Genomic DNA, 26,621 nt, shown 5'->3' on the forward strand with positions numbered 1-26,621 from the left:
AAACGATTACAATAACTTTTGTTTATTTGCATTTCCTCTTTTATAAACCCCAGTTCATGCGTTTTTCCCATGTTTGCTTTTTCTTTTCCATTTGTAGTTCTCCGTTTTACATTATAGTTATAAAGCTTACCTCTCATATATGTTTCAAACATGTTCTCTATTTAAAAAAAAAAACTTATTTATGCTACTTTTGCCTTTGTGTAAATTTGTACTATTAAAGAATTAGATCCTACGATGTTTTTCCATTATAGTTTCTTGGTCTTGTTTGTCTTTTTAAAGAAGTTTTTCTTTAACCTAACATTATTTTTCTCATTTTTTTACTTTTTATTTTAAAATTAAAATCCCTAATGGATTACTCTTTTTCACCTTTGAAGGTGGCATTTGCAGGAATATCACTCTTTTCTTGCTGAATGGAGATCTAATTATTATTGTCAAATCATTTATTAAATAAGCTATACTTTCTCTGGTGAACAAATTCAAGGAAATGCGATTGAAAAATAACACAGTACTCCTAGTCTTTTCATATAGCAAATTAAAAACTTTTTTTGAAAGAGTTATCATGCACAGCAAAATGATAACTGGAGAAGTGATGGGATTGTATATTGTGGTATACAATGTTTCTGTCATTTCACTTTTGGAAATCCATTCTGTAGAAATAGATGTTGTTATCCAAGCAATTAAGGACTAACCATGATTTAGATATACATGCTGACCTAGAGGGATGTCCATAGTTCATAGTTAAATGATTACAGTAACAAGTCAAGATATGTATATAATGATGATCCTATATTTGTGAGTAAAAGTTATGGGGAGCATATGTATATAATTACACAAATCATGTATGTTTTACATGAGTATAGCAAGAAATGTAAAAAGTTATGCACAAAATTGACTTTTTTATATACTCTTCTGTTACTTGGCTTGGAAAACATAATGTTTTCATTTTTAAATTTTAAAATGTGTGAGTGTTGAGTGTTAAGTGTGTAGATGTGTATGTTAGGGACAACTAATGTTCTACGATTTCCAGAGAGAGAGAAATATGAAAAACATGGGGCTTGATCAAAATTTGAAGGATGGTCGTGGAAGAACTGGATAAACAAAAAGGGACTTTCCAGGTCAATGACAAGGCAGGAGGAGAACATTACCCAGAATCATTTAGACGTACTTCTAACGCTCCAAGCCACTTGTAACTACATATTTGAAAACTCAAAATACAAATTTGTGTCTGTGCATGCATAAACAATATTATTATTACTGCACGAAACAAATCCTGCATTAAACATAACTGTCATTGCTATCAGGAATGTATAGACAAGATAATTAGAAAACTCGAGAATCTTATATTTATTACTAAGCATTAAATCTCCTTATAATTTTCCAAGTAAAAGTGACTGAATTAGAGCCCACAGCAACCCAAATAAATGAAGGACTTTTACCTTAGCATTCACCAACACCACCGTTCATTGTTGCTTCCATAAGATCATCAGATTTTTTTTAAATTACATGTTGAGTAGCTAGTATGAATAAAGCACCTCAAACGTATAAGCTGGAGTTTCTAGTTCATCAGAGAAGCAGAGTTGTAAATAAAAGGATCTTTGTTTACGTAAGTTTTAGTCCTTTGGTTAAGTTTCTTTGGCTCTGATGGTTGCATAAAACAGGTTATAATCTTGGAAACAGGTTCTAAGATTACTGTAGTCACTTGGGACCAGAGGCTCCTCCTTGCTGCTTTTTTGTTTGTTGTTTTTTTAAACAGTTAACTCTTGTGTGGCCTTGGCTCCAATATTCTGTTGAAAAACCTCAGTAATGGCTGAGCGTCAATTTTCTCAGGGTTTTTTTGTTTGTTTGTTTGTTTGTTTTTTTGGTGATTAAGACGGCTTTAACTAGTCTCTTGTAAATCAAAGATAACATGTTAATTTGTTCATTGAGTAAATTGACACACATGTATTTGAGCACGAGTTCAATTTTCAGTGTAGCTGGATAATCTAAGAAAAAATGACACCAAAATGAGAATAAACTTGGAAGCAGAGTTGATGTAGACAAGGATATTTATTTCTATGGGATGCCACTGACATTTTTGAACAGCAGACTGAGATGCAAAAACCATTGTCTACAGATCATTCTATCAGTAACTTTCTAGCTGGATTAAATGAATAAAAGATTAGTGGCTATCCAAAGTAATCAGGTGGTCATATCCAGGGGTAATTTGTAATGGAGTGACTACAATAGTTGGATTGATTTTTTTTTTTAATTTCATTTTATTTTAAATTCCAGGATACATGTGCAGGACTAGCAGATTTGTAACATAGGTAAACATGTGCCATGATGATTTGCTGCACCTATCAATCCATCACCTAGGTATTAAGCCCCACGTGCATTAGTTATTCATCCTGAAGCTCTCCTTCCTCCCATTCCCGACAGGCCCCACTGTGTGTTGTTCCTCTCCCTGTGTCCATTGTATTCTCATCGTTCAGCTCCCACTGTAAATGAGAATATGTGGTGTTTGGTTTTCTGTTTCTGCATTAGTTTTCTGAGGATAATGGATTTCAGCTCCATCCATGTTCTTGTCTGCCTGAGAATATTATTTTTATATTATGCTCTTATTTCTAAGAACAATTTGGCTCACGTTAAATTTAGTATCTTTTCCTGCAAAATTTAAAAATATTGCTTCATTTATTCTTGACCCCAGTGTTGCAATTAAGGAAACTGAGATTGATTTTTTCTTGTCCTTTTGCATGTGAATTTTTCATTCTCTTGGGAAGTTTTTATAATATTTTCTTGTCTTTGTCAGTCTTGAATTTCACTATAGCACTTGTGCATGTGTTTATCAATTTTTTTTAACATTCTATAAGCTCTTTCAATACGAAGACTTGCAAAATATTTTAATTCTAGGAAGTTAGCACTTTTCCATTATCCTCCTCATCTCTTGGCTCCTCTTTCATATTTTTCTACTTTTTGTCCTTGGTTCTTCCTTCTGGAGGATTTTCTCTATCTGATATTCTCTTTCAATACCTCATTCCTCAAGCTTTATCCTTTCTGCTACTCATCCCATCTGCTGTGTTCATTATGCAATTATTTTTTATACATAATAGCCTCTCCTTTTTAGTGATTTATTGTTCTTGTCTCATATTGTTAATAATTATTTTTCTTTTCATTATGTTTATTGCTTTAAATTTTTTTAACTGTTCTAATATTCTGATTCTGTTTGTAGCTGTAACCTAATCTGTTATTTTTCTATTCAGATGGCTGTGTTCTCAAATGTATTGTTTTCTGAGCCTACGAGCTCATTTTACTTTGAAAATATTGGCTAATCTGTCAAGCAATGCTAGGAAGGAAGATCAGACCTCATTTTCTGTCAGTTACAATAAAATCAGGAAAGGGAAATAATGGACCTTTGGATATAGAATCTCAGGCGTGCATGTGCATACACACACACACACACACACACACACACACACACACACACAAGATAATAAATCACTCACTCTCCCAAAATAACTCTACAGGACATGTTTATAGTTCTATTATTTGTTCCTTAAGTATAAACATTATATCATTAGGAGGATTATTTTTTTTTACGTTATAATTCCCCAAACTTGAGAACAGAGCTAGCTTCATGGGTATGTGTCACCTGCTCATGCTTGCTGTGGGTGTCTTGCTTAATTTAATTGTCTGCAGACTGTTCTTGCTTAGCTTTTGTTTTTGTTTTTGTTTTTTTTTAAGAAACAGAGCATTGGACAGGCTAAAGGGCACTGACTATTCACAAGAGCGATCCCACTACTGATTAACACAGAAGTTTTGAACAAAGGGCCCCACATTTTTATTCTGCACTGGGCATACTCATCACGAATGAAGGTGTCAACCAAGAAAAAAATAAGTCATTGAGTTCAGGAAACAAGGGATCTTACTTAAATAAATAAAATTTCTGAAATGAGAATGAAAAGAAATTACCGTGCAGCCAAAATGGGGACCAACAGCTTAATTGGATCGAGAGGATAAATGGCTCCCAAAAGGAAATTTCCAAGGAAAAATCAGAACTAATATTTATTGAAAGCATTAAGCTGGAAAGTTAAATGTTTGAACATAGTGATTGAGACTGCTGAGTGTTTGAACCTTCTGATGTAAGCTCCATAAATGCAATAAGTAGCACAGTCGCACTCAGTGTATTCTTTTTCTATATTCCTGATATGACTTCGCTTTCTCTGGCAGATTTGGGAAAAAATTAGTAATAAAAACAAAGAAAACTAAGCAAAGAGAAAAAGCAAGGCATTACAAGGAAAATAAAAAGTTGTGTAAGAAATATAATTATACCACAATATGTGAATCAGCTATGAATAATATTTACATAGTCATAATTATATAAACATTGAATACTGATTTCATCAAAATTATAAGGACTATATTGAGATGTTTTCAAAAGGAGGAATACATATGTGGCAAAATATGTCACTTAAGAAAGCTTTTTTTAAAGTTACATCTTTCATCGTAGATTTAAAAAATCACATCTTTTGGCCAGGCGTGGTGGCTCACACCTGTAATCCACTTTGGAGGCCAAAACGGGCAGATCACCTGAGGTCGCGTGTTCAAGACCAGCCTGACCAACATGGTGAAACCTTGTCTTTAAAAAAAAAAAGAAATTACATCTTTTGTAGTATTTGTATATGTGTACCAATATTTCTCTTTTTAACATTCTATAAGCTCTTTCAATATGAAGACTTGCAAAATATTTTAATTCTAGGAGGTGAGACTTTTCCATTATCCTCCTTATCTCTTGGCTGTTACTTAGATTTTCTTTTAAAAAGAGGCAATACCAGAAGAAACTGAAAAATATTGAAAACTGCCTTAAAAGAGAGGAATTTGGAAACGGGTAAAAGTGACAGAGGGGATTATTCTTTTTGTTGTAAATCTTATAAAACTATTTGCATGCAATATATACATGCATAATTTGTTAAAAGCCAATTTAAAATAAAATATAAAAAATTAAACCTATACAGAACTAATATACTCAATGACAAACATTATGTAGAAGGTGGATTCAGTGGACATCAAGAAGTTAAATCATGAAGTTTCCTGAACTGTTTAGGAGAATAATTAAAACACTGACAAACTTTAGGTCTGGTTAGAAAAATATAATGAAAAATATACTTCATTAAAATGCAAGTATAATCAATAGAATTGTAGAAATAGAACACTGGCCTTTGCTTCCAGCAATAGTTCAGAGGAAAGTTCGTGAGACTTTCCCACTAAAGAACACAGCTTTTGTAAAGAAAACATACTTTTACAACACACCATTGGTCTCTACTGAGGTAGAAGAGGTCTAAAAATATCCTAAAACTTCAAATCCTCATCCCCACACCTGACCTGCACCTGGGTTGCTCTGAAGGATGAAGACAAAAGCCATACTAGTATTTAGATACTACACCTTAGGCCAGAGGCAACAAAGGGAAGCTAAACATGAGACGTCTGCACTGAGCAAAAGTCTAGAGAAAAAAATTCCATGTCAGTGCTGTCCCTGGATAATAGCAGAAGCAGACAAAAATCCTTCCTGTCTGGAGAAAAATGTTTCTCAATTTAGGTACATGATTAATATCAAATGATTAGCTCCAAAAACAATGGAAAGAGACAAATCTTTTGAGAGAAAAGAAATAGCAATCAGATTACTGAGAACTGCAGATGTTAGAAACCTCAGGCACAGAATATTGAACAGTCGTGATATTAGCCTGTTTTCACACTGCTGATAAAGACATACCTGAGGCTGCGTAATTTATTTAATAAAACAGGTTTAATGAACTTGCAGTTACACGTGGCTGGGGAGGCCTCACGATCATGACGAAAGGTAAAAGGCACGTCTTAGATGGCGACAGACAAGCGAGAATGAGAGCCAAGTGAAAGGGAAAACCTCTTATAAAACCATCAGATCTTGTGAGACTTATTCGCTACCATGAGAACAGCATGGCAGAAACTGTCCCCATGAATTAATTATCTCCCACTAGGTTCCTCCCACAACACATGGGAATTATGGGAGCTATAATTCAAGATGAGATTTGGATGGGGACACAGCCAAACCATACCAGTCATATATAAAAACTTAAAGAGATAAGGGAGTTTCTACTACTAGTAGTGATGGTCTAGAACAGGGGATTAGCAAACTACCACCTGTAGGCCAAATTTGGCTCATGATCTATGTTTGTATGACCTGTGAACTAACACTAGTTTTTATATTTTTTAATTGTTGAAAAAAAATTAAGAATATTTAGTAGCACACAAAAATCATATAAAATGCAATGTGTTCTATCTCTGAGAAGATTAAATAGATACCCTTTTCCCTATTTCTCCCACTATGTAAGACTAGTAATTTGGGATATTACATATAAAATCAAACACAGGAGGACTCCGATTACTCAAAGTATGTCGTATACCCATATTGCCAATGAGGAAACCAGGCTCCAATGAGGTATGTAACTCACTGAATGGTCACACAGTAAAGAAATGCTGGTGCCACATTTGAACCTAGGTCATCTGACTCAAAAGCTATTAATCATTAGCTACTCCTTGAAATGTCATTGTTCATTCCCAATTTTTGCAGTTCAAAATTAACCCAAATACTCCTATTCTAGATATTTCTAATATCAACTTGAAGAAGAACGGAAAACTAGATTTTGATGATAGTTTAAAAGTTGGGAATGGCCAAGAGATTAGGTGTGTATGGGAATCAGATGTAAAAATATTATGGAAATAAATAGAAGAAGATAGCTTTATCTCCTTCAGTTTTTCCAGAGGAATCTTGAACTCTCCAACCACTTTTCTTTCTTTCTTCCCTTTTACCATCGCCTGTATTTCCCATGCTCATTTTTGCTGCTAAGCCTTTGGTTCTTGGGATATTTCCTACATGATTTGTCACATCTTCTTTTGAATCTATCCAAATGCTATGGGACTTTGAGGTTCAATATAAATTCGACCTCTTCTTGGAAACTTTCTTTGCCAACTCCAGTCCTGGTATTCTTTTCCACCTATAAGCATACACCATAATATTTAGCAACACACTGGCATTTTCTTTGACTCCTCAGAAACAGTCACCAGGTTGATGTGCTCTTCACTCCTAACCTTGCTGACCAGAGCTAAAAGGGAGCTGAAGTTCTGTCTTTTCTGTTCCTCTGCTGCTTCTTGGCATTAGGCCTCCGTTACGTCTAGGTGACCAGTTTAGTTTGCAATTGCCCTTTCTCCTAACCTGTAGCTATTGCTGCCCTCTCTATGGATAACATGCTTCAAATTACCTGTATCTTATTTTTAACCCACCCTACATCCAGTAATATCTGATTTAATCAACATTAAGGTGAGATGCACTGCTAGTCTCTTCTTAGTGCTCTTCCCTGAAAGTTCTTTAACCCTTAGACATTTCTAAAAGTTGGATATTCATGCTGGTATATCAGGCAGCTATGTTTTAAACCTATATCACCTTGACAAAAAGCCAGCCTTCAAAAGGGGAGGAAGAAAGGAGAGTGTGGAGGCATTACCTCTCACATTTAAGATGCCTCCTACTACTTTGCTTCCCTTCCCATAGACAATTATCTCCTTCCATTTTTCCCTGGGAGCTTAAATTCCACTCTAGTCTTCCATCCATCTTCCAAAAAGAGGAAACCCCTGTCACAATATACAGGAGGATCTTGATCCTGGACAATGAATCTAAAAGTCTTTAGAAGGACTTCAGGGCAGTTTCATGCTCCACCAACTTCCTATTTCGTTTTGCATATTTTTGTTGAATATATACTACCTACCAAATATTGGAGATACAACCAGAGACAAAACATAATCCCTGAGATTAAGTAAGGAGTTTATGGTGATGGTGGGGTCAGGCAGTAAGAAGTTACAATAAAGTGGGATAAGTCTAAGTTTAGAGGATGACAAGGTGCTAGAGAAATACACAGAGAGGACACCTAGCTGTCTTGAGAATGTTAGATAAAGTATCTTAGGGGAAGCAATGGCTTCATGAAGCCAAAGGTTGATGAGTTACCTAGGGAAAAGTAGTTGGGAAAAAGATATGTACAAATGCTCAGAAAGAAAATGGCATATCCTGGGATCTGCCAAGTGTACTGTAGCCTGAATGGAAAACAGTTTGAGTGAGATATTGTGAAAATAAGTTGAAGCAAGATTAGATCTAAATGGGATAAAGGAATATATTTCCTCCTCCTAGAAATGAATGCTTTGTTTGCTTGCTATATTAGTAACAAGAATTAGAAGCATTTATTAAACTGCTTACCATTTAACTTGGTAAATCAAAGAACAATGATTTTTATAGGTATCAGTAAATATCTGTAATTTAGATACACGGTGGGCTTTCCTGTTCATAAACAATGGTTATTCTCAGTGTTTAAAGAATTAAAGGGACACTGGTGTTAAAGGGACCAGTGTTAGAGTGAGTCATTTGAGAAATAATACCTTACCATTACAAAAAACTCCAAGGGAAAGTTATATGAGACAGCAAAGGTAATAGTAAATAATAAAATAATATGAATAGTAAATAATATAGTACAAACAGTTAAAAATAATTTAGCAATTTTTCAAAAACAATTGACCAGCACACAAAAAAAATTTACAGTAAAACTGAGACTGGGAATATTTCATTCAACCCTCACACATGCTGCTATTGATTGGAAATGTAAGAAATACGCATTTGTTTTGACAAAATGGAAAGCAACGGTACACTATTACTGGAAACTTTAGCTGAGGTCAAAGTTGTAAATGAAAAGGATAACTTCTTAGAGAACAATTCAGTGTAGTATTGTTTTGCCCTGTCATGAAGAATTTTTGTGCTTCCACAAACAAAAAATCTTGGACCGTTAGGCGAACGTGGCAATCAAGTGGTTTTCAGAAGACTCTTGTTTCTTCTACAAAAATGACAGGAGTGGGGTCAGGATGTTCCCAAAGGCTCCTTCTACCAATAAGGACATAATTTCTCGCAGAAACAAATAATGAGAACTTCATACCAATTCATTTATTTTATGAATGCTTTGTCCCGTGAGAACACTGGTCTTTGTTTAGAGAAGGCATTTATCAAACTTCTTTGGACAGCCCATCTTCTTTACTTTTTTTTTTTTTTTTTTTTGAGATGGAGTTTCGCTCGTTACCCAGGCTGGAGTGCAATGGCGTGATCTCGGCTCACCGCAACGTCCGCCTCCTGGGTTCAAGCGATTCTCCTGCCTCAGCCTCCTGAGTAGCTGGGATTACAGGCACGTGCCACCATGCCCAGCTAATTTTTTGTATTTTTCGTAGAGACGGGGTTTCACCATGTTGACCAGGATGGTCTCGATCTCTCGACCTCGTGATCCACCCACCTCGGCCTCCCAAAGTGCTGGGATCACAGGCTTGAGCCACCGCGCCCGGCCTTCTTTACTTTTTTTTAAAAAAATTTTTGTCTTCTCTTTGTCAAACCTTCACGGAATAACTACGTTCAGGAGTAGTCATCGTAAGACAACGCTCTGAAAACTACGAGAGGGCGCGTAGCTTCCGAAGCGCAGCTGGTGGCAGGTCCTCCAGAATATAAGCGTGAGCCTCCGGGCACCCGTAGGCCGGATTCCCCGGATGAAGCACCGGAAGTGACCGCCTCCCGGCTGCTTCCTCTCCTGGAGCCCAAAGTCCCGCTGCTCCGCCGCGATATTGAGTAAACCACTGGGAGTCCGACAGCATGGAAGCAGCGCGCCCTTCCCCGACTTTAGGGAAGTTCGTGGTGGTCGGCGGCGGCATCGCGGGCGTCACTTGTGCGGAGCAGGTAGGGCGGTGCTCAGGCGGCTCCACCGAAGGCTGTAGCGCTGGAGGCCTTCCTCCCGCCCGCTCCCTTTTTCTTCTTCCGGGTTCCTCTTTCGCCGCGCCGTTTTCCGCCCTTTTTGCTCCCGGATTTTAGGAACTGTTTGATGGTCCTCAGATGATGTTCTTAGTACCGCGCTAGTTTTCTCTCAGGCTCAGAGAGAAGTGGGAGTCAAATTATAGCCGAGAAACCAAAGCTGGCTGATCCGTGCTCTGATCCTAATAATGTCAGAGCAGAGAAGAGGATTTTGCATTTAGACAGCAAATAGCAAATTCAGCCCCCTTTCTTTCTTTTCTTTCTTTCTTCTTTTTTTTTTTTTCTTTTTCTTTGAGACGGAGTCACACTCTGTTGCCCAGGCTAGAATGCAGTGGTTTGATCTTGGGTCCCTCCCGGGTCCAAGCGGTTCTCTTTCCTCAGCCTCCCGAGTAGCTGGGATTACAGGCGCCGGCCACCACGCCCGGCTGAGTTTTGTGTTTTTAGCAGAGACGGGGTTTCACCATGTTGGCCAGGCTGGTCTGGAACTCCCGGGCTCAAGTAATCCGCCCACCTCCGCCTACCAGAGTGCTGGGATTGCAGGCCTGAGGCAGCGCGCGCCGCCCTCAGCCCCTTTACTTTCCAGATAGCTGCCGAGTCTTCAGTGCATCTTAACTAATTAATAAAGAATCCCGTAGATAAGTTTTCTATACTTTGAACTCCCACGATAGAAGATACTTTATTTCTAGTAATGTTTTGTAAAACAATCAGCAAGGAATTAAGTGCATACAGGGATTGCTTTTCTGATTATACTGAATAGCCGGACCATATATATTCATATACATGTGTGTATTCCAAAAAGTTCTGGATTATTTTGTTGATGTAAACTAAAGGTGAGCAATCACTGAAGTCTTAGGAAATAGTGCAAGAAATTCAAGTGTTTTCAACATTGGATGCGAATTTTCTGTTTACTCACTAAGTTAAGCACGCTTATGATCCAGGCACAGTATTAAGTGCTGAGTGTTAAACTATGAACACCATGAAATACTATACGAGGCACTCACAACCTAGTGGAAGAGACAATTTTTTTATGTCTATGCTAGAAACATGATTGGTTATCTTAGGGGTACCTGTGGAGTTAGGTAGGGAGTGAATTAGAGAAGAGGTATTTTTTTAATCAAAGTTATTTTTAAAATCTTGTTATCAAAGAATAAAAGTTCACCAAGTATTCAAGAAAAGAAATACATTCCAAAGGGAGGCTAACAATGTAATCTTCAGTGGAAAAGCGTGGATCATCAGAGAGCAGTAAAGCTTAAAGCATAGATCATAAGGAGTCTTATAAATCACGCTAATAACTCAACAAGTTTACAAGTAGTCAAATGTTTTTGAGCAGCAGAGTAACTTAATCACATAAAAAGGTTTGAAAGACGGTTACAGTGTATTTGTGGCAGAGGCAGTTGGTTTATACATCAGACTGGAGAGCCAATTTGAAGGTGATTTCAGTAGTATAAAGAAGTTTTGAGAACCTCAACTAGCAATGGAAACAGAAAGCAGGGGGATAAATTGCAGAGTATACACAGGAAAGAAAGATGGAGAGAGTAATAATATTGTCAAATAATATAGAAAGTTCAAATAAAAAGAGACTACAAGAATCGCATGGGTGTCGAGTACAATAGCTCATACTTGTAATCCCAGAGCTTTGGGAGGCCGGGGTGAGAGGATTGCATGAGGCCAAGAGTTCAAAGCTAGACTGGGCAACATAGCAAGATCCCATCTCCGTAAAAATAATTAAAGAAAATAAATAATCCCTTGGATTTTAAGGATCCATAGTTCCCTCAAACATGCTGTATCAGTGGTGTAGTAGGAATAGAAGCCAGATTATTGAGGGTGGTGGTGGTGTCGAGGAACCAGACTTTGAGATAAGAAAATGCTTTCAGGTACAGAGTGAAGACAGGTTGTTGCTAGAGGAAAATAATGAAACATTAACCTCTAAAGTTATATGTCTAAATTTTGTTGAAGTTATTATTAAAATGCCTTTATTATGCCACAATATGTACTGATGGGAAGAGGCAGAATAGGAGTGCCAAAGCACTTGGGGAAAGTCAGACCAAGATTCTAGGTGTTTAAGGGTTTGCTTTAATGTCATTCCATTGAAGACAAAGGAAATACTATTTTAAGATAAATAGAAGTTGGTCTAACTGTTAATTAGGAAGATTGTTTATTCTTATCCTCTGTATTATAACTCTAAATTGGTATACAAAATAGTTGAATAAATAAAGCATATTTCCTTATATCACTTTTCTTGTTCAGGAGATCTTTGTTAGTGTTTAGTGTAAATGTAGTATTTTATCAATATCAGAGTTTAACATTATTCACCGTTGCCCCATAGATAGGGATAATGGAGACTTTGTGATGAGGAACAATGGGTTTCTAATTTTCTAGATTAATTACTGTATTAAAATTGCATTATCCTCACCCCCAAACCAAGTATACTAATACTTAAAGTAATGTGTCCTAATTTTTTCTTTCTTTTTAAAAATAAGTTGGCTACTCACTTTCCATCAGAAGATATTCTCTTGGTAACAGCTTCTCCTGTTATTAAAGCAGTTACAAATTTCAAGCAGGTAAGAACCTTTGTATAACTTCTTACTACTAATTTGAAAAAATTGCAATAACTTGCTTTCAGTGGCGGCTGAGCCAGTGACTAGATTGCAGAGATTTGCAGTGAGGCTTGGTTGTAGGGCCCAAAGTGCAAACTAGCTTACTATGGTGATGGCTCTAGTGTCTGAGATATAGGTGGGTCCAGTGCAGGCCATAGAACCTGGGTCTGAGGTGTGGACATTCTCAGAATGACCATGACTCTGGGGTTGGGGCATCATGGGTTTGAGAGATGAAGCGACTCCTTTTCCAAAGCATCTTGACATTGACCACTTCTTTGTAGAGACAGGATGTGCCGCCATGTCTCCCTCTCTGGGGTTCCCTGTCAGGAATGGTTGTTGGTTCCCTCACAGAAGCAAGAGATGCCAGTTTTCTTTGCAATGCAGACCACCATGGACCACAGCGGTCCCCACCATGTGGCTGATACTGATAGCCTCTGCCTTTCTTTGTTCCTAGCCATCTCGTGGTTTCTCAGGCATGCCAAGGTCATTATTGATTCTTTTTATGTGGATAGTCTCCATTTTTTTGCTCTACTATGTTGCTACAGATTGCTTAATGGGCCCTTGAGTCCTCTTTGGGCCACTTTGGCTTGTAAATAGTTGTCTATACTTGTTTTTTATGGGGGAATGAAGGCTGGTATCTCCTACTTGGCCATCTTGATGACAACACCTCTGTGCATTCTGGAGTGTTTTAATTGTTTAAGATTACAAAGATTCTTTTGACAGTCATTTTTAAAAAGCTCGACTTGAGAATTATTCAGATTGAATAACCAAAAGCTCCCAGAATGATACTGAATTTTTAGTCTTCTATTCTTTTTCTCTTTTTTCCTTCCTCTTAGAATTACTTCTGGGAAAGTTGCCAATAAAAATTTTTTCAGGAAAGATGCTCTGCAAATCTAAAATAGGTACAAATATACATGTATGTATTTATTATAAATATGGATAGGGTGTGTATGTGTGTTTATAAATCAGAGAAGTGCTTCCAAGCCAAGTTTATACATACACATAATTAGTTTTTCAGACATTTAATAAGCATCTCTGAACACTTGGTATTCCATTAATTTGTATCTGCATTATAATAGGAGTATAAGAACAGTTGGATCATAGTATCATAGAAAAGCCATCTCCAAACTTTTTTGATCTGTAGCTCAACTGTTAAAAAGTTTTGCCCTGACATCCCAATATATGTATACTACTGAGTTATATGCATGAGCTACAGAACTACAATTAATGTAATAAAGCCTGTGCCAAATAAAATTTCTGAAATGGTGAAAAACATACATTCTGATCTTTCTTCCCACCCTTCAGTGAAGACTACTACCATAGCCCTTCATTTAATACGGTGTTTCTTATAATATCCTGATAATGGAATATAACTTTTTCATGTTGTAAACCCCTAAGACCAAGAGTAATTTAGTGGCACATACCATGTTGTCCATTTATAACCTACACTTCTCATATGTAGCGATACATATGATATCTTAGTAATTAGGTATACGCAAGAGTTATGGGGTTTGGGAGAAACAGAGGAAAAATTACAGCTATTAATCATTAAAAGGTAAAAGTACGTGTTTAATGACAGGCTAAGAGTACTTATATATATAAGAGAAAGATGTATAGGTGGGTCTCATAATTATATTTCTAGATGACCTAATTTAGCATAGTAATCCAAGAGTTGTGAGACTTGAATTCAGTTTTTGCCAGTTTTGTAAGTTATGTACAATAGAAGGAACAAACTTGGTTTCTAGGCCTGACTCTTATTTATTGGTTGGGTAGCCTTGGAAGATCTGTGTAAGTTGCTTCACCTGTAGTTCACCTGTAGTATTAGGTTAATTCTTTCCTTGCTTCTCAGGGTTGTGAGCTTAAATGTGCCAATAACAAACATACAAATATCAGCTATTCTGTGCACAGCAGTAGGAAATGGCATCATCTTTATGATTTATTGAGCACCTATATTATATATTAATCAATGTGCTAGGCACATAACATACAGAGATTCAAAGTAAAGAACATAACAGCAAAAAGTCACTAGTGCTTATCCTGAGGGATTAGGGATGAGATTTGGAGAGTGATAAACAGACTTCAACATTTACTCTCTATTGTGTATTGTTTGTTTAGTGTTACAAAGAGCATGATTCATGACTTGTATAATTTTTAAAGGAGAAAAAAGATTACTACTAATAATTCACATTTGTTAAGTGCTTACAGTGCACCAAATAGTCTTCTAAAGGTTTCAAACATAGGATCCTTAAATAACCCTAGAAGTAGGTTCTTAAATAATTTGTAAGAATGTAAAGGGGACATGAGACCGAAAGTTTTGAGAACTGTTTAGGGCTGTACAGTAAGATTTCCATGCAGTGTTTAAGGAGCAGCTGAGATTGAATATCAATATGCAAGGTTATGTGGTCTTCCTGCAGCAAACTGGGTTTAGGACTAGAGAAAACAGGTGGTATAAGGTTGGGGGTTTTCAGGTTAACGGGTTAGGATAAGAAAGCAAAGAAGTAAAGGATTTGGGGAAAAGATTAAATGATTCACAACTGAACTTTAGCTGTACAGAAAGGAAATGAGTCTAGAAGAATATGGTTTTATAGAACAGGAAAGAAAAGTGCACAGCCTCGATCACCATAAGGTTAGCTAGTAAATGGAGAGAGAAAGCCTGAAGGATAAGGAAATAAATAAGCGGTTTGGTTAAACTGTGGAAATGTAAGTGGTATTACCCCTCATTTTACAGGTCAGTTCTCATTTTATTAGCCAGGAATCTATGACTTGTAATACCTGCCTTGCCCAGGAACAGCCCAGCAAATCTTTAAGTCTCTAAATGTTGAGTCTAGTCCTCTTTCAATTCTGTATAGTGCAGGTGGCTAACTGTAAACACAAAATAATGTATAAAAGCAAAGTATTTTTATTATTTAAGATTCTTGAAAGAAAATGCTTTTAAAAATACGCATTTTTAATCTCTTTGATCTATACAGATTTCTAAAATATTGGAAGAATTTGATGTTGAAGAACAATCAAGTACCATGTTAGAACATCGCTTTCCCAACATTAAGGTTATAGAATCTGGAGTAAAGCAACTGAGGAGTGAAGACCACGTAAGACAATTGTTTTCTTAATGACATTTTTCATTGTTGAATCTTGATGAGGTTTGGCCTGCCTTCTTTTCACTCCAGGTCTACCACCAGCACTATTTAAGTTTTTAACATGCAAAGGTTAGTGACATTGATTTCCAGTATTAAAGAAAAAATACAGATTTTTTAAGTTTACTGGAACTATATAATTAGATTTGGGATTTTAGTCTTCACATTTCAAATTACATTAATGTTTATAAAGAGTCCACTGTGTTCCAGGTACTACATTAGGTGCCAGGATGCAATAGGGATAATATGATGTGTCTGCTCCTAGTAACTGTCCATGTCAGAGGGAGTATGAACATGCATACTATAATTATATTGACATGTAAAAAATACAGTCACTGAAATACCATCAAAGCTCTGATATCAGGGATTTAGGAAGACTTTACAGAGGGAGTAAAATGAGCTAGGTATTAACAGATGAGTAAATTAAGTTCCCCAGGTGGAAAGGGGCATTCCAGGAAGAGGAGATTGAATGTTCAAAGACCCAAAGAAAGGAAAAGTAATACGAAGAATAGAAATGTCAAAGGGATTAGGATATGGTTAAGTAAAGGAGATTGGCAATCAAGGCTTAGAAGATAAGTAAATAAGATCCTGAAGGGTTTTTCATGTCATACTATTTTTGTTTTATATTTGGGAGAAATTGTAAGGTGATTTTAAGAGGGGGGCATCAATGATAAAACTGATCTTTTTTTAAGGAAGATACATTTGATAGCAGTGTTGAGAATAAACTGAGGTAGAACAAGTGGCTGGTAGCCAACAACCAAATTAGAAGGTGGATATGATGGTCGAAAATTACGTAAAGGGTCAGGAAATTATGTACAGGCTCACACCTGTAATCCTAGCACTTTAGGTGACCAAGGAAGGTAGATAACCTTAGCCTAGAAGTTCGACACTAGCCTGGGCTAAAATTTGGGTTATAAATGTCTCATTGGGTATTAAGTGCTATGATACAATTTGTCAAGGTTTGTAAATCAAACACTTGACACAAACAACCCCTAAATTATTTGAACAAAGTAGGACAACATAGCAAAATCTCATCTCTACAAAAAAAAAAAAGTACAAAAATTAACCAGGCTTGGTGGCATGCACTTGTAGTCCTAGCTACTTGGGAGGCTGAGGTGGGAAGATCACCTGAGCCTGGGAGTTCAAGGCTGCATGTACCTGTGATTTTGCCACTGCACTCCAGCCTGGGCAACAGAGTGAGACCCTGTCTCAAAAAGAATAATAATAATACATTTCAAAAAGTTGATTTAAAAAAATAATATAGGGCCTGAACTGAGACAGGGACAATGTAGTTGTAAAAAGTATGCCAGATTTGAGTGAGATTACTACTATAAATTCATCAGGACTCAATAACCCCTTACATGAGAATGAAGAAGGCAGTCTCAGGAAAGGATGTTGTTAGATGATTTACAGTATCATCAGATGAACGTTAGGTAGGTTGAGAAGTAGGTTTGTAGTTGTTTCTATAAGGCAGTTCTAATTTATAAGTTCTAACTCATAGAGATGTGTTTTATCTCCTTTAGGGATAAAACATATATACCACATTTGAAACACAAGTAATTTGAGAAAAAAAAAGTAAGTAAAAGTACTGAGTTTTATCAGGAAAAAATAAAAAGTCTGAATCCCCAAACTAGAAACTATTATTAGATGAGTTCCTAATACTTATAGCGGTATTACATATTCCAGGTAATATCTTTGTCAATTTGTTTTGTAAATTAAGGTGGGCTTTCAAATATATGAAATGGATTGTGAAGGAATTTGTATGTTAGGGCATTTGAATAAAACAGAGTGCCTCCTATTACCATTTGAAAACCATCTCACATGCAGTGCATGTCTGCCTTCTATTATCTATTGTCCTTTACATTTTTTTAACAGTTTATTATAATTTCTTTTATTTAACAATCAAGGAAGTTTGCAGCCATCAGTAGTTCTAGTGCAATTTCAGGTGCAGTTGGGAATTTGGGAATCTCAGTGGAGCTGTTAGTCTAGCAAACCTTGTATATAAAATACATGCATACTTTTGATAGCACATATGAAAACATCTCTCCAAAATTGACCTCATTGGTTTCATTCTCAGCAAATTGATCTGGACCACTCAGTATGACTTTTATCATATTGACTTTTATCACTCAATATGAACTGATATTAATGTATGTTCTCTTTTTACAGTAAATTCATGGTCATCAGAGGGTATCAATTTGATATACATGGCATCAGGGCCTTCACAGCCACTATAGGTTTTCTCCTCTCCATCTATTTTGTTCTTATGAAATTCTGCTTTGCTTCCCCAGGAACTTCACTATCCTGGTGAGGTGAGGATGCAGAGTGTGTCACTTGCTTCTGTCTGGACAAAGTGTCCTTTACATTTTTTAGTGAATTAGAGATAGTATGTTTTACTTTCACATCTCCTGCCAAAAATTTAGCAGTAGCTAATGAAAAGAGGTTCTGTGTTTGTTGTGCTGTTTTCTTTCATTGTTTGATGTATTTACAGGGCATTCTAATGGAAGATGGCAATCAGCAGCTAAATGCAAAATAATTTTTAAGTTTAGTCAGTACCTATCATTAACGTTTTTCTTGTCAGATAAAATTCTAATGAGATTATCTGAAAGAAATGTATAAAATTTCTATATAGATTATGCTATGCTGGATTACTGATTTTATGTATTTGTTATGCAACTGAAAAGTTAATTTGGGTTATAAATGTCTCATTGGGTGTTAAGTGCTATGATACAGTTTGCCAAGGTTTATAAATCAAATACTTGGCCCAAACATTAACCCCCCTAAATCATTCAAACAAAGTTGAGCATCTCTCATAGTAGCATGCATTTATGTTTAAATGTTTTCTAAAGGCTACTATTTATATGTAGTTTTTTACTCATTATTAAGGAACAAAAGCAATAGATCTCTGATATGTAGTTTTAGACCCATTGATGTTATTGAAAATTAATATAAATTTAAAGCCAATACATGCTATGATTAAAGATTAACATTTTTTTTTTTTTACTTATACTAAGATATACCCCAAAAACATTTGGTTTGCTAGTAAAGTCATTATTTGTACTTAAGAATATAAATACTGATTTTTTTTTTTAGGACTTCTAGTCTTTTTAGATTAAGAAGACATACTGTAATTTCTTGTACCACACACTGCTTCTCTGTACTCATAATAGATATGAAGGTATGACATGATTAGAATTACTAGGTCTTATTACAGTAAATTCCCTTGCGATCAGAAATCTTCAAGGCCTGTCACAGGTGTAATGAGAATGCTTAATTTTAAAATTTCTTGGAAGTTTTTTTTTAACCTGGGATCAACTACCTTTTCAACCAACATGGATTCCTGAAGTTTAATTTAAAACTTTGTGTGAATGTACCTTTTTATTTAAGGGGAAAAAGACTAGTTTCCAAAAGATTCTCAGAATGGTTCATGAGCTTAAAATGATTAAGAATAACTTAGAGATTAGAGAATGTATTCTCATGCTTAGTTTTTTAATTACTATAACAGAGGATTGAATGCCACCATGAGGAACCTTAATAAATTACATTTTGTGTTTGCCTTATTGAATTTTTAATTTCAAGTGAATTGTATCAGTGTTGATTATGTATCCCCTTTTTATTTCATTGTTTGATGTATTTACAGTGCATTATAACAGAAGATGGCAATAAGCATATATATAAGAAACTCTGTCTGTGTGCTGGAGCTAAACCAAAGTTGATATGTGAAGGAAATCCTTATGTATTAGGAATCCGTGATACAGATAGTGCTCAGGTAACATTTGGGGTTGGACCATGAGAAGGAAAATAAACAACTTTCTACATTCGAATTAAAGTGTTCCATTTACAGGTCCTAAACTATAATGAGTCAGAAGGGAAATTTTTGTTTCATGACCAATAAACCTCAGAGGGGTTGTGTTTTATTCCTGCCAATTTTTAAATTTTTAATCGATATTATTTTCTGTTTTTAAGTTCATGCTGATGTGTTATCAGTATGAGATATCCCAGATATAATGACTGTGCTGAATATTAAAACTTACATTACACACATTACTCTGCTTTGGGAATATGTGATATGCCACCTAAATAATGTAACAAATTTTTTCCAAAAAGGTAATGCATATTCAAAATTTACTCATCTTATTCTCCAGCCAAAAAAACAGTATTCAAAAGATCTTTGTGGTATAAAATCATGATAGAATCATAGAACAGAAAAAGTCACTTGACTTATTATTATTCTGCCCTAGGTAAACTATCTCAATAAGGTGAATCTTCTGTATTCGGAGCATTATATAACTTCTTTTGGTAATTTAATTCAGGGCTTATTAACCCTTATTGCCAAGAAGCTCTTCCTAGTTTCACAATTTTGTGTCTAGCCTCAAGCTTGTTGTTCTGTCTCATGACATGATGATTTTGCATCAGTATAATATTTTATATTCTGAAAAATTAATAATGTTTTCTTTCAACCTCTTCTCTTAATTAAATAATTAGGAATTTAGAGGAAATTAAATGAACTTGATTCTCTTCTTGTAAACAATTTTAAGTTCATCTTATCAGAGATTGAGCTCCTAACTGTTTCAGTTAGGTCTTCTACATACATGAACTCATTGAATTCTCATGATAATCCTGTGTGACGATTATTACTCCCACTTTACAAATAGGAAACTGAGGTTAAGAGATTAAGTATGTATCTATACTAATTTAGGTATTAAGCTTATCAGATACACAATTTAAACTTGTGCTTTTCACCTCTAGGTCCGGTGCTCTTACAGATCTTTCTTAAATTGCAGTATCTTCAAAGAAGGACGAACTAAAATAAACTGGGTTGTTTTTTTTTTGGAGAATTTTTAAAAAGTCAACTTCAGTGACTATTATGAGTTTGGAGATAAATTTAATAGACATTTAGTAGAAACTTAGTAGCAGGGGGAATTTTTCTGTTCAGATGTCATTCTGAAGCAATGAGACTATTCTATACTTTTGAAAGTGCCTGAAGAATTACCATTGGCTTCTCCAAGCTCATTGTCACCTTTTTTCTTGGGGGTAGAGGCATCAATTTAGCTGTCTTAGAATATTAATAACATTTTTTTCAGTAAAAGTTTGACATTATTGTGTGCGTGCTACTCCTACCAGTTTTGTTCATTATCATTTCACATAATCCTTACAGAAACATCAGTATATATAGTCACTTATCATTTCCACTTCTAGTTGAAAGACCAGAGGTGCAGATAGGGTAAGCAACGTGCCCAAAGTCATTCATTTAGTAATTGCTTAAGCCAGTGCTTCCAGAGTCGGCTATTAACCACTGTGCTGCTGAGCTTCTCATTCCTAAAAGTTTTAAGTGTTGAGTAACTCTGGGGAAACTGAGTGTCTAGGTGAAAAGAAAGAATAATTGATTTGGTCAAATAGTTGGGAATGTGGTAAGTTAATACTGCGTCCTGCTGAAATTCTGAAGTACTCTAAATGTAATGACCTAAAAGGAAAGGAAAATCAGGAGAGGCACAGCTATAGAGGCAGCTTGGGATAAAGCATAAAGGGGAACTTTTGTAATATTAATTGGGAGGATGTACCCTGGTAGAGTGGGAAAGTGAGATTTCATCTTTTTTCGTTTATAAATTTAATAAAATATATTTTTAGAATATTACTGTTGAAGCCACGTATTTCAGATATTACCCAGTATTACAAAATATTACCTCATTATTTTCTTTTTAATATAGGAATTTCAGAAACAGCTTACTAAAGCTAAAAGAATAATGATCATAGGAAATGGTGGTATTGCACTTGAGTTAGTGTAAGTATACATTTTTAAATACGATAACATTTAAATTGTTTTAAAATAATTTGTTTTTAAATTTAGCAATTGCTTTGTGATTCGTGTGATTATTGGCAGACTAGGAAATGTTTTTTTTATTCCGAAAATCAAAGATAAATACAATTTTCATATGTTTTCAAGGAGAAAAATCCACGATTTTTTTTAAGCTCTTGTGGAATCCATAATTGTAGAAATTTTATTATAAAATAAAAATATTTTGGGAATCCTTTAGGTCTCAAGGTGGCTGGCCAAATTTGGCCCACAAATGTGTTTTATAAGTATATTCTGTGTTTTAAAATAATTTAAATATTTACACCTTTTGAGATTTCTAGTGATAGCCTTCACCACTTTTTATTACTTATATGGTAAATCTTGCTTCACTCGTTTATGTTACCTGTCTGGCCAATTAACCCAAAATGTTTATGACTCCTGTTTTAGGATATGTGCTTCTTCAGCTCTTGGTTTTTGGAAGCTTGGGGAATGTGAACACATTGATTAATATGAAACATTTTCATCTTAAGATGACATTACAAGTTCAAAAACCATTGAGAAATATCCCATTATGGCCTGCATAAGATTGATTCACTTTATGATTTTACCCTCTAGCAGATGATTGACCTGAAATAGTCTGGATCTTTTTCAGGCAGTAAAATTGGGTTAAACCACAAAGAGGACACATTTGAATTAAAATAAGGACTCTGCTAAAGCCATATCTTTGCTCACTTGCATTCATTCCAGCTTTCAGACTAGGTTTTTGCCACTCTTTTAGAGAACCATCTGTCCCAGTAGAAGCCTGTAAGTGTTCTTAAATTGCCTGAGTACTATGGGTAACAGTCATTATTATTATTATGAAGTTTGTGGCATTGTACAGAGAAATGCAGAGAACGCGTCAAAACCAAAATGTGGCCAAGATGGGAGACGTATAGATTTATTTTAAATGAGGCTTCAAATCCTTGTGTATGATATATACATGACAGATGTTCTCCATCAGCTATCACCAAAGAATCACTTACTATTATTATGACTGTTATTATTTACATGTAAAAATTTTATGTTAAAAAATGTTTAGAGTCTTACAACATTTAATCCTATTCCTCATTTTAAGTTGGAGATTGAAGACTGTATAATTGGATAAAACTCATAATTTTGCCGGGCGCAGTGGCTCAAGCCTGTTATCCCAGCACTTTGGGAGGCCGAGGCGGGTGGATCACGAGGTCGAGAGATCGAGACCATCCTGGTCAACATGGTGAAACCCCGTCTCTACTAAAAGTGCAAAAAATTAGCTGGGCATGGTGGCACGTGTCTGTAATCCCAGCTACTCAGGAGGCTGAGGCAGGAGAATTGCCTGAGCCCAGGAGGCGGAGGTTGCGGTGAGCCGAGATCGCGCCATTGCACTCCAGCCTGGGTAACAAGGGCGAAACTCCGTCTCCAAAAAAAAACCTCATAATTTTGTATTTAGTAAGCTCTTCTTTGGTAATTAAAAATGGATCCACATAATGTTATTTTCTGAGGTTAGGTCCACTGAATGATTAGGTCTTTGTCTGTCATGAAACTTGGCATACCTATACCCTTTCTACCCTGTGTTTCAGTGAAACTACTAGTGTTCTTTGTTATATATTTATCTCAGTTATTATCTGTTTTCTTCTTTCTCTCTTTTGTTTTTGAGATGGAGTCTCACTCTGTTGTCCAGGCTGGAGTGTAGTGGCATGATCTCGGCTCACTGCAGCCTCCACCTCCCGGGTTCAAGCAATTCTCCTGCCTCAGCCTCCTGAGTAGCTGGGATTACAGGAGCATGCCATGACGCCTGGCTAATTTTTGTATTTTTAGTAGAGACAGGGTTTCACTGTTTTGGTCAGGCTGGTCTCAAACTCCTGACCTTGTGATCTGCCCTACTCGGCCTCCCAAAGTGCTGGGATTACAGGTGTGAGCCACTGCGCCTGGTCTGCTTTCTTTTTTCTAAATATAAGTTAATCCTTTCCTTTTCAAACACATACTGTTTTTCATAACTTCACAAAACTGTAATACCTCATTGTTTTTGTAGAGTCATTTTAAAAACGAAAGCAGTATTTCCCCTCTGTGTGTGATGATAATCTTCAAACTTGTGCATATTGCTAACAGAATAGTTCAAGTTAGTAAAAGAAGATTAGAGGGTGTCCTAGGAGGTAGAGCAAATACTGAAGTAACATGTGGTTACTTGTAATAACTTCGTCTTCTAGTCGGTCATCAGCATGTTAAACTGCACTGATAGGTGTTATACTGTAATACTACTTTAAATATAAAAACGGTAATATAAAGAAATTTCCAGTTTATAAAAAAAGAAAGGATTACATAACTGTATGCCTGTGTGTAAACTGACATACAAACTTTATTACCAAATTAGTGTGTATTCTACTTTGCATTTGTCAGTAATGCTATATGACCAGAGTAACATAAAATAGAATGTTTACCCAATAATCTGAAATTTGGTGACTAAATGTTTACTGGCATAGGAGAACTGGAAAAATAAAAACTTATTAGATGAAGCAAGGAGCTCCTATCATCATATGTTAAAAAGTTTGAGTATCAAGTCACCTGGATTCAGATGTACTAAACTTTTTTTTCTATAATTTGTTTATGAATTATATCAATCTGTGAAATAAAGATGGCAATACTTTAAAGAAATGTGAAAAAGTAATACCTTAATTTTTTTTAATTACAGTATTTTATAGTATTGCAAGTTTAGATAAAATCCTATTATAGTTAGGATGGCCATATGTCTTGTTTGCCTGGGATTGTCCCCATTTCCACCAGTTGTACAAAAAGTGATTATTAATTGTGGATAGTATCCCAGGTTGAATGATAAATTATGTGATCACCTTAATTATAATGGATTGCAAGGACTTTGTGAAATGAATATTGTTAGGAAAACCACTTATCAGTATCTAAACCTAAAATAAAATATCACTTGCCCATTACCTTATATTAGTGGTAAATACTAATAGAAGGTGGCTTATATACTATGTCCATTCCTTCTTTCCTCTAAGGTCCTTAATCTTGATCCTTAAGATTTTTAGCTTCTAACTCGAATTCTCTCCATTTTCTGTCCCCTTTCATAATGTGCTTTGAAGATATAAAACATTCTTACCAAATAAGTGACTGAATTTAATATTATAGCTGTGTATTATCCATCCATTATAGATTATACTCTAACAGATTTTTTAAAAAGTAGTGCTTGACCCTGGGAGCCCTAGGGATCATTCATATAGTAACTATGTTGTAGAAGCTGAACATTTTCTAATGATGTTCATTGTAATGAAATTTTACTTGATACTCAGTACATATATTTGTCACTTAAAGGTTCTTTCTACAGAACCTTTGTAAACTGCTTCAGTTACTTCTTTTACTATTCTATTTTTAATTTTTAATATCTTTAAAGAATATTATATTGCTTTTTATGATCAGTCTCCCAATTTGCCTTAAAAATGTGTTCCTTATTTTGCTTCAGGAGATCGTTATTTGCAAATGCAAAGATTTTTTACTTAGACTTTTGAAATTACTGTTAGTAACTTTGGTATTGTTTTTAGATATGAAATTGAAGGCTGTGAAGTGATTTGGGCCATTAAAGATAAAGCTATAGGGAATACTTTCTTCGATGCAGGAGCAGCTGAATTCTTGACTTCAAAGCTCATTTCTGAAAAATCAGAGGCTAAAATTGCACATAAAAGAACCAGGTATACAACTGAAGGTAAGTGTAGCATCTACCTCATTAATTCTCGTACAAACCTATTTTTTTTTTTTTTTTTTTTTACAGTATAGAAAAGGGCTATAAGAAAATTTAATAAAATAAATTTTGGAGATAGTAATATGGATATTTATGTATCTTTACATTAAGTTTTCAGATTTTGTATTTTATATATATTTATATATGTGTATTTTATATATAAAATTAAAACAAGAAATTTAAAATGAAATTGAATAACTCAGCACATCTGCATCTCTGCAAACAGTTGCTACATTTGGGCAACACCTAAAGTAGTTTTGTAAAAAATACAGTGAGTTGAAAAGCTAATACAGACTTCATATTTTTTAAGTTTGATAGCTTAAAAAGCTTTTAGATTATAAAATTAAGCAAGAGTTTTGTACATTTTGGAGGTGCTAATAATTGATAAAATTATTAAAATTCAAAGGCTAAGTTTCTTATCTTTCATATTAACTGGTGTAACATCCAAAACATAAGTTGAGTATGCATATACTCAACACACAATTGAAAGATTATCTATTTGTAACTCTACATCAGAAAAATATTAAAATAATGACAAAATGATTAATATAGATAACATAGGTTAGTCATGCTGTAATATATGTATATATGTGTATCATTACATTGCCTAAATAAAAACTTGAACACTAACGTAATTCTCTGCCTGGTAATTTTTATATTATTTAATTTCATCTATTTAGGAAGGAAAAAGGAAGCCAGAAGCAAATCTAAAGCAGATAATGTAGGCAGTGCGTTGGGACCAGATTGGCATGAAGGCTTGAATCTTAAAGGAACAAAACAGGTATCTCTTCATAATAGTGATTGAACATGTATAAATGTAATTTTAAATTCCTGAACCTTTTATTGATTGATTGATTGATTGATTGATTGAGGCAGAGTTTCGCTCTTATTACCCAGGCTGGAGTGCAATGGCACAATCTCGGCTCACCGCAAACTCTGCCTCCCGGGTTCAGGCAATTCTCCTGCCTCAGCCTCCTGAGTAGCTGGGTTCACAGGCACATGCCACCATGCCCAGCTAATTTTTTGTATTTTTAGTAGGGACGGGGTTTCACCTTGTTGACCAGGATGGTCTCGATCTCTTGACCTCGTAATCCATCCACCTCGGCCTCCCAAAGTTCTGGGATTACAGGCTTGAGCCACTGCGCCCGGCCTCTTGAACCTTTTATTAAAGACTGGTTATAAATAGATAGTCAACGAACTGCTAGGTCACTTTACTTAAAATCCATAGTGCTAGGAAAAGACTTCCAATCCACTTGGTCCATTTGGCCACCAAAGAAAACTGAATGTCAAAACATCTAAGACTGGATCTCAGCCTATGTTTTAACTCATGAGGTGTGATATTGTTGTACATATACAGTCATACATTGAAGATATTGCAGGTTCAGTCCCTGACCATCACAGGAAATAAAATATCACAATAAAGTGAGCCACACAAATTTTTCAGTTTCCCAGTGCATATAAAAGTTAGGTTTATAACATACTACAGTTTATT

The 26,621-nt window shown here is 35.4% G+C and overlaps 1 protein-coding gene and 1 pseudogene across 1 annotated transcript in view; one reads left to right on the forward strand and one right to left on the reverse strand.

Moving 5' to 3' along the window:
- Positions 1-9,573: 9,573 nt before the first annotated feature.
- PYROXD1 (pyridine nucleotide-disulphide oxidoreductase domain 1) overlaps positions 9,574-26,621 on the forward strand; it is a 28,993-nt gene continuing 11,945 nt past the window's right edge. Inside the window, exons 1-7 of the mRNA XM_003926561.4 lie at positions 9,574-9,763; positions 12,316-12,396; positions 15,402-15,521; positions 19,207-19,335; positions 21,275-21,348; positions 24,933-25,093; positions 25,810-25,910. Of these exons, the coding sequence (XP_003926610.3) occupies positions 9,680-9,763; positions 12,316-12,396; positions 15,402-15,521; positions 19,207-19,335; positions 21,275-21,348; positions 24,933-25,093; positions 25,810-25,910 (750 nt within the window). The 5' untranslated portion in view covers positions 9,574-9,679. The remainder of the gene's footprint in view (positions 9,764-12,315; positions 12,397-15,401; positions 15,522-19,206; positions 19,336-21,274; positions 21,349-24,932; positions 25,094-25,809; positions 25,911-26,621) is intronic.
- LOC104651142 (elongin-C pseudogene) lies at positions 17,462-17,775 on the reverse strand (annotated as a pseudogene).

Source organism: Saimiri boliviensis, chromosome 7, assembly GCF_048565385.1.
Source record: "Saimiri boliviensis isolate mSaiBol1 chromosome 7, mSaiBol1.pri, whole genome shotgun sequence".
Taxonomy (NCBI): domain Eukaryota; kingdom Metazoa; phylum Chordata; class Mammalia; order Primates; family Cebidae; genus Saimiri; species Saimiri boliviensis.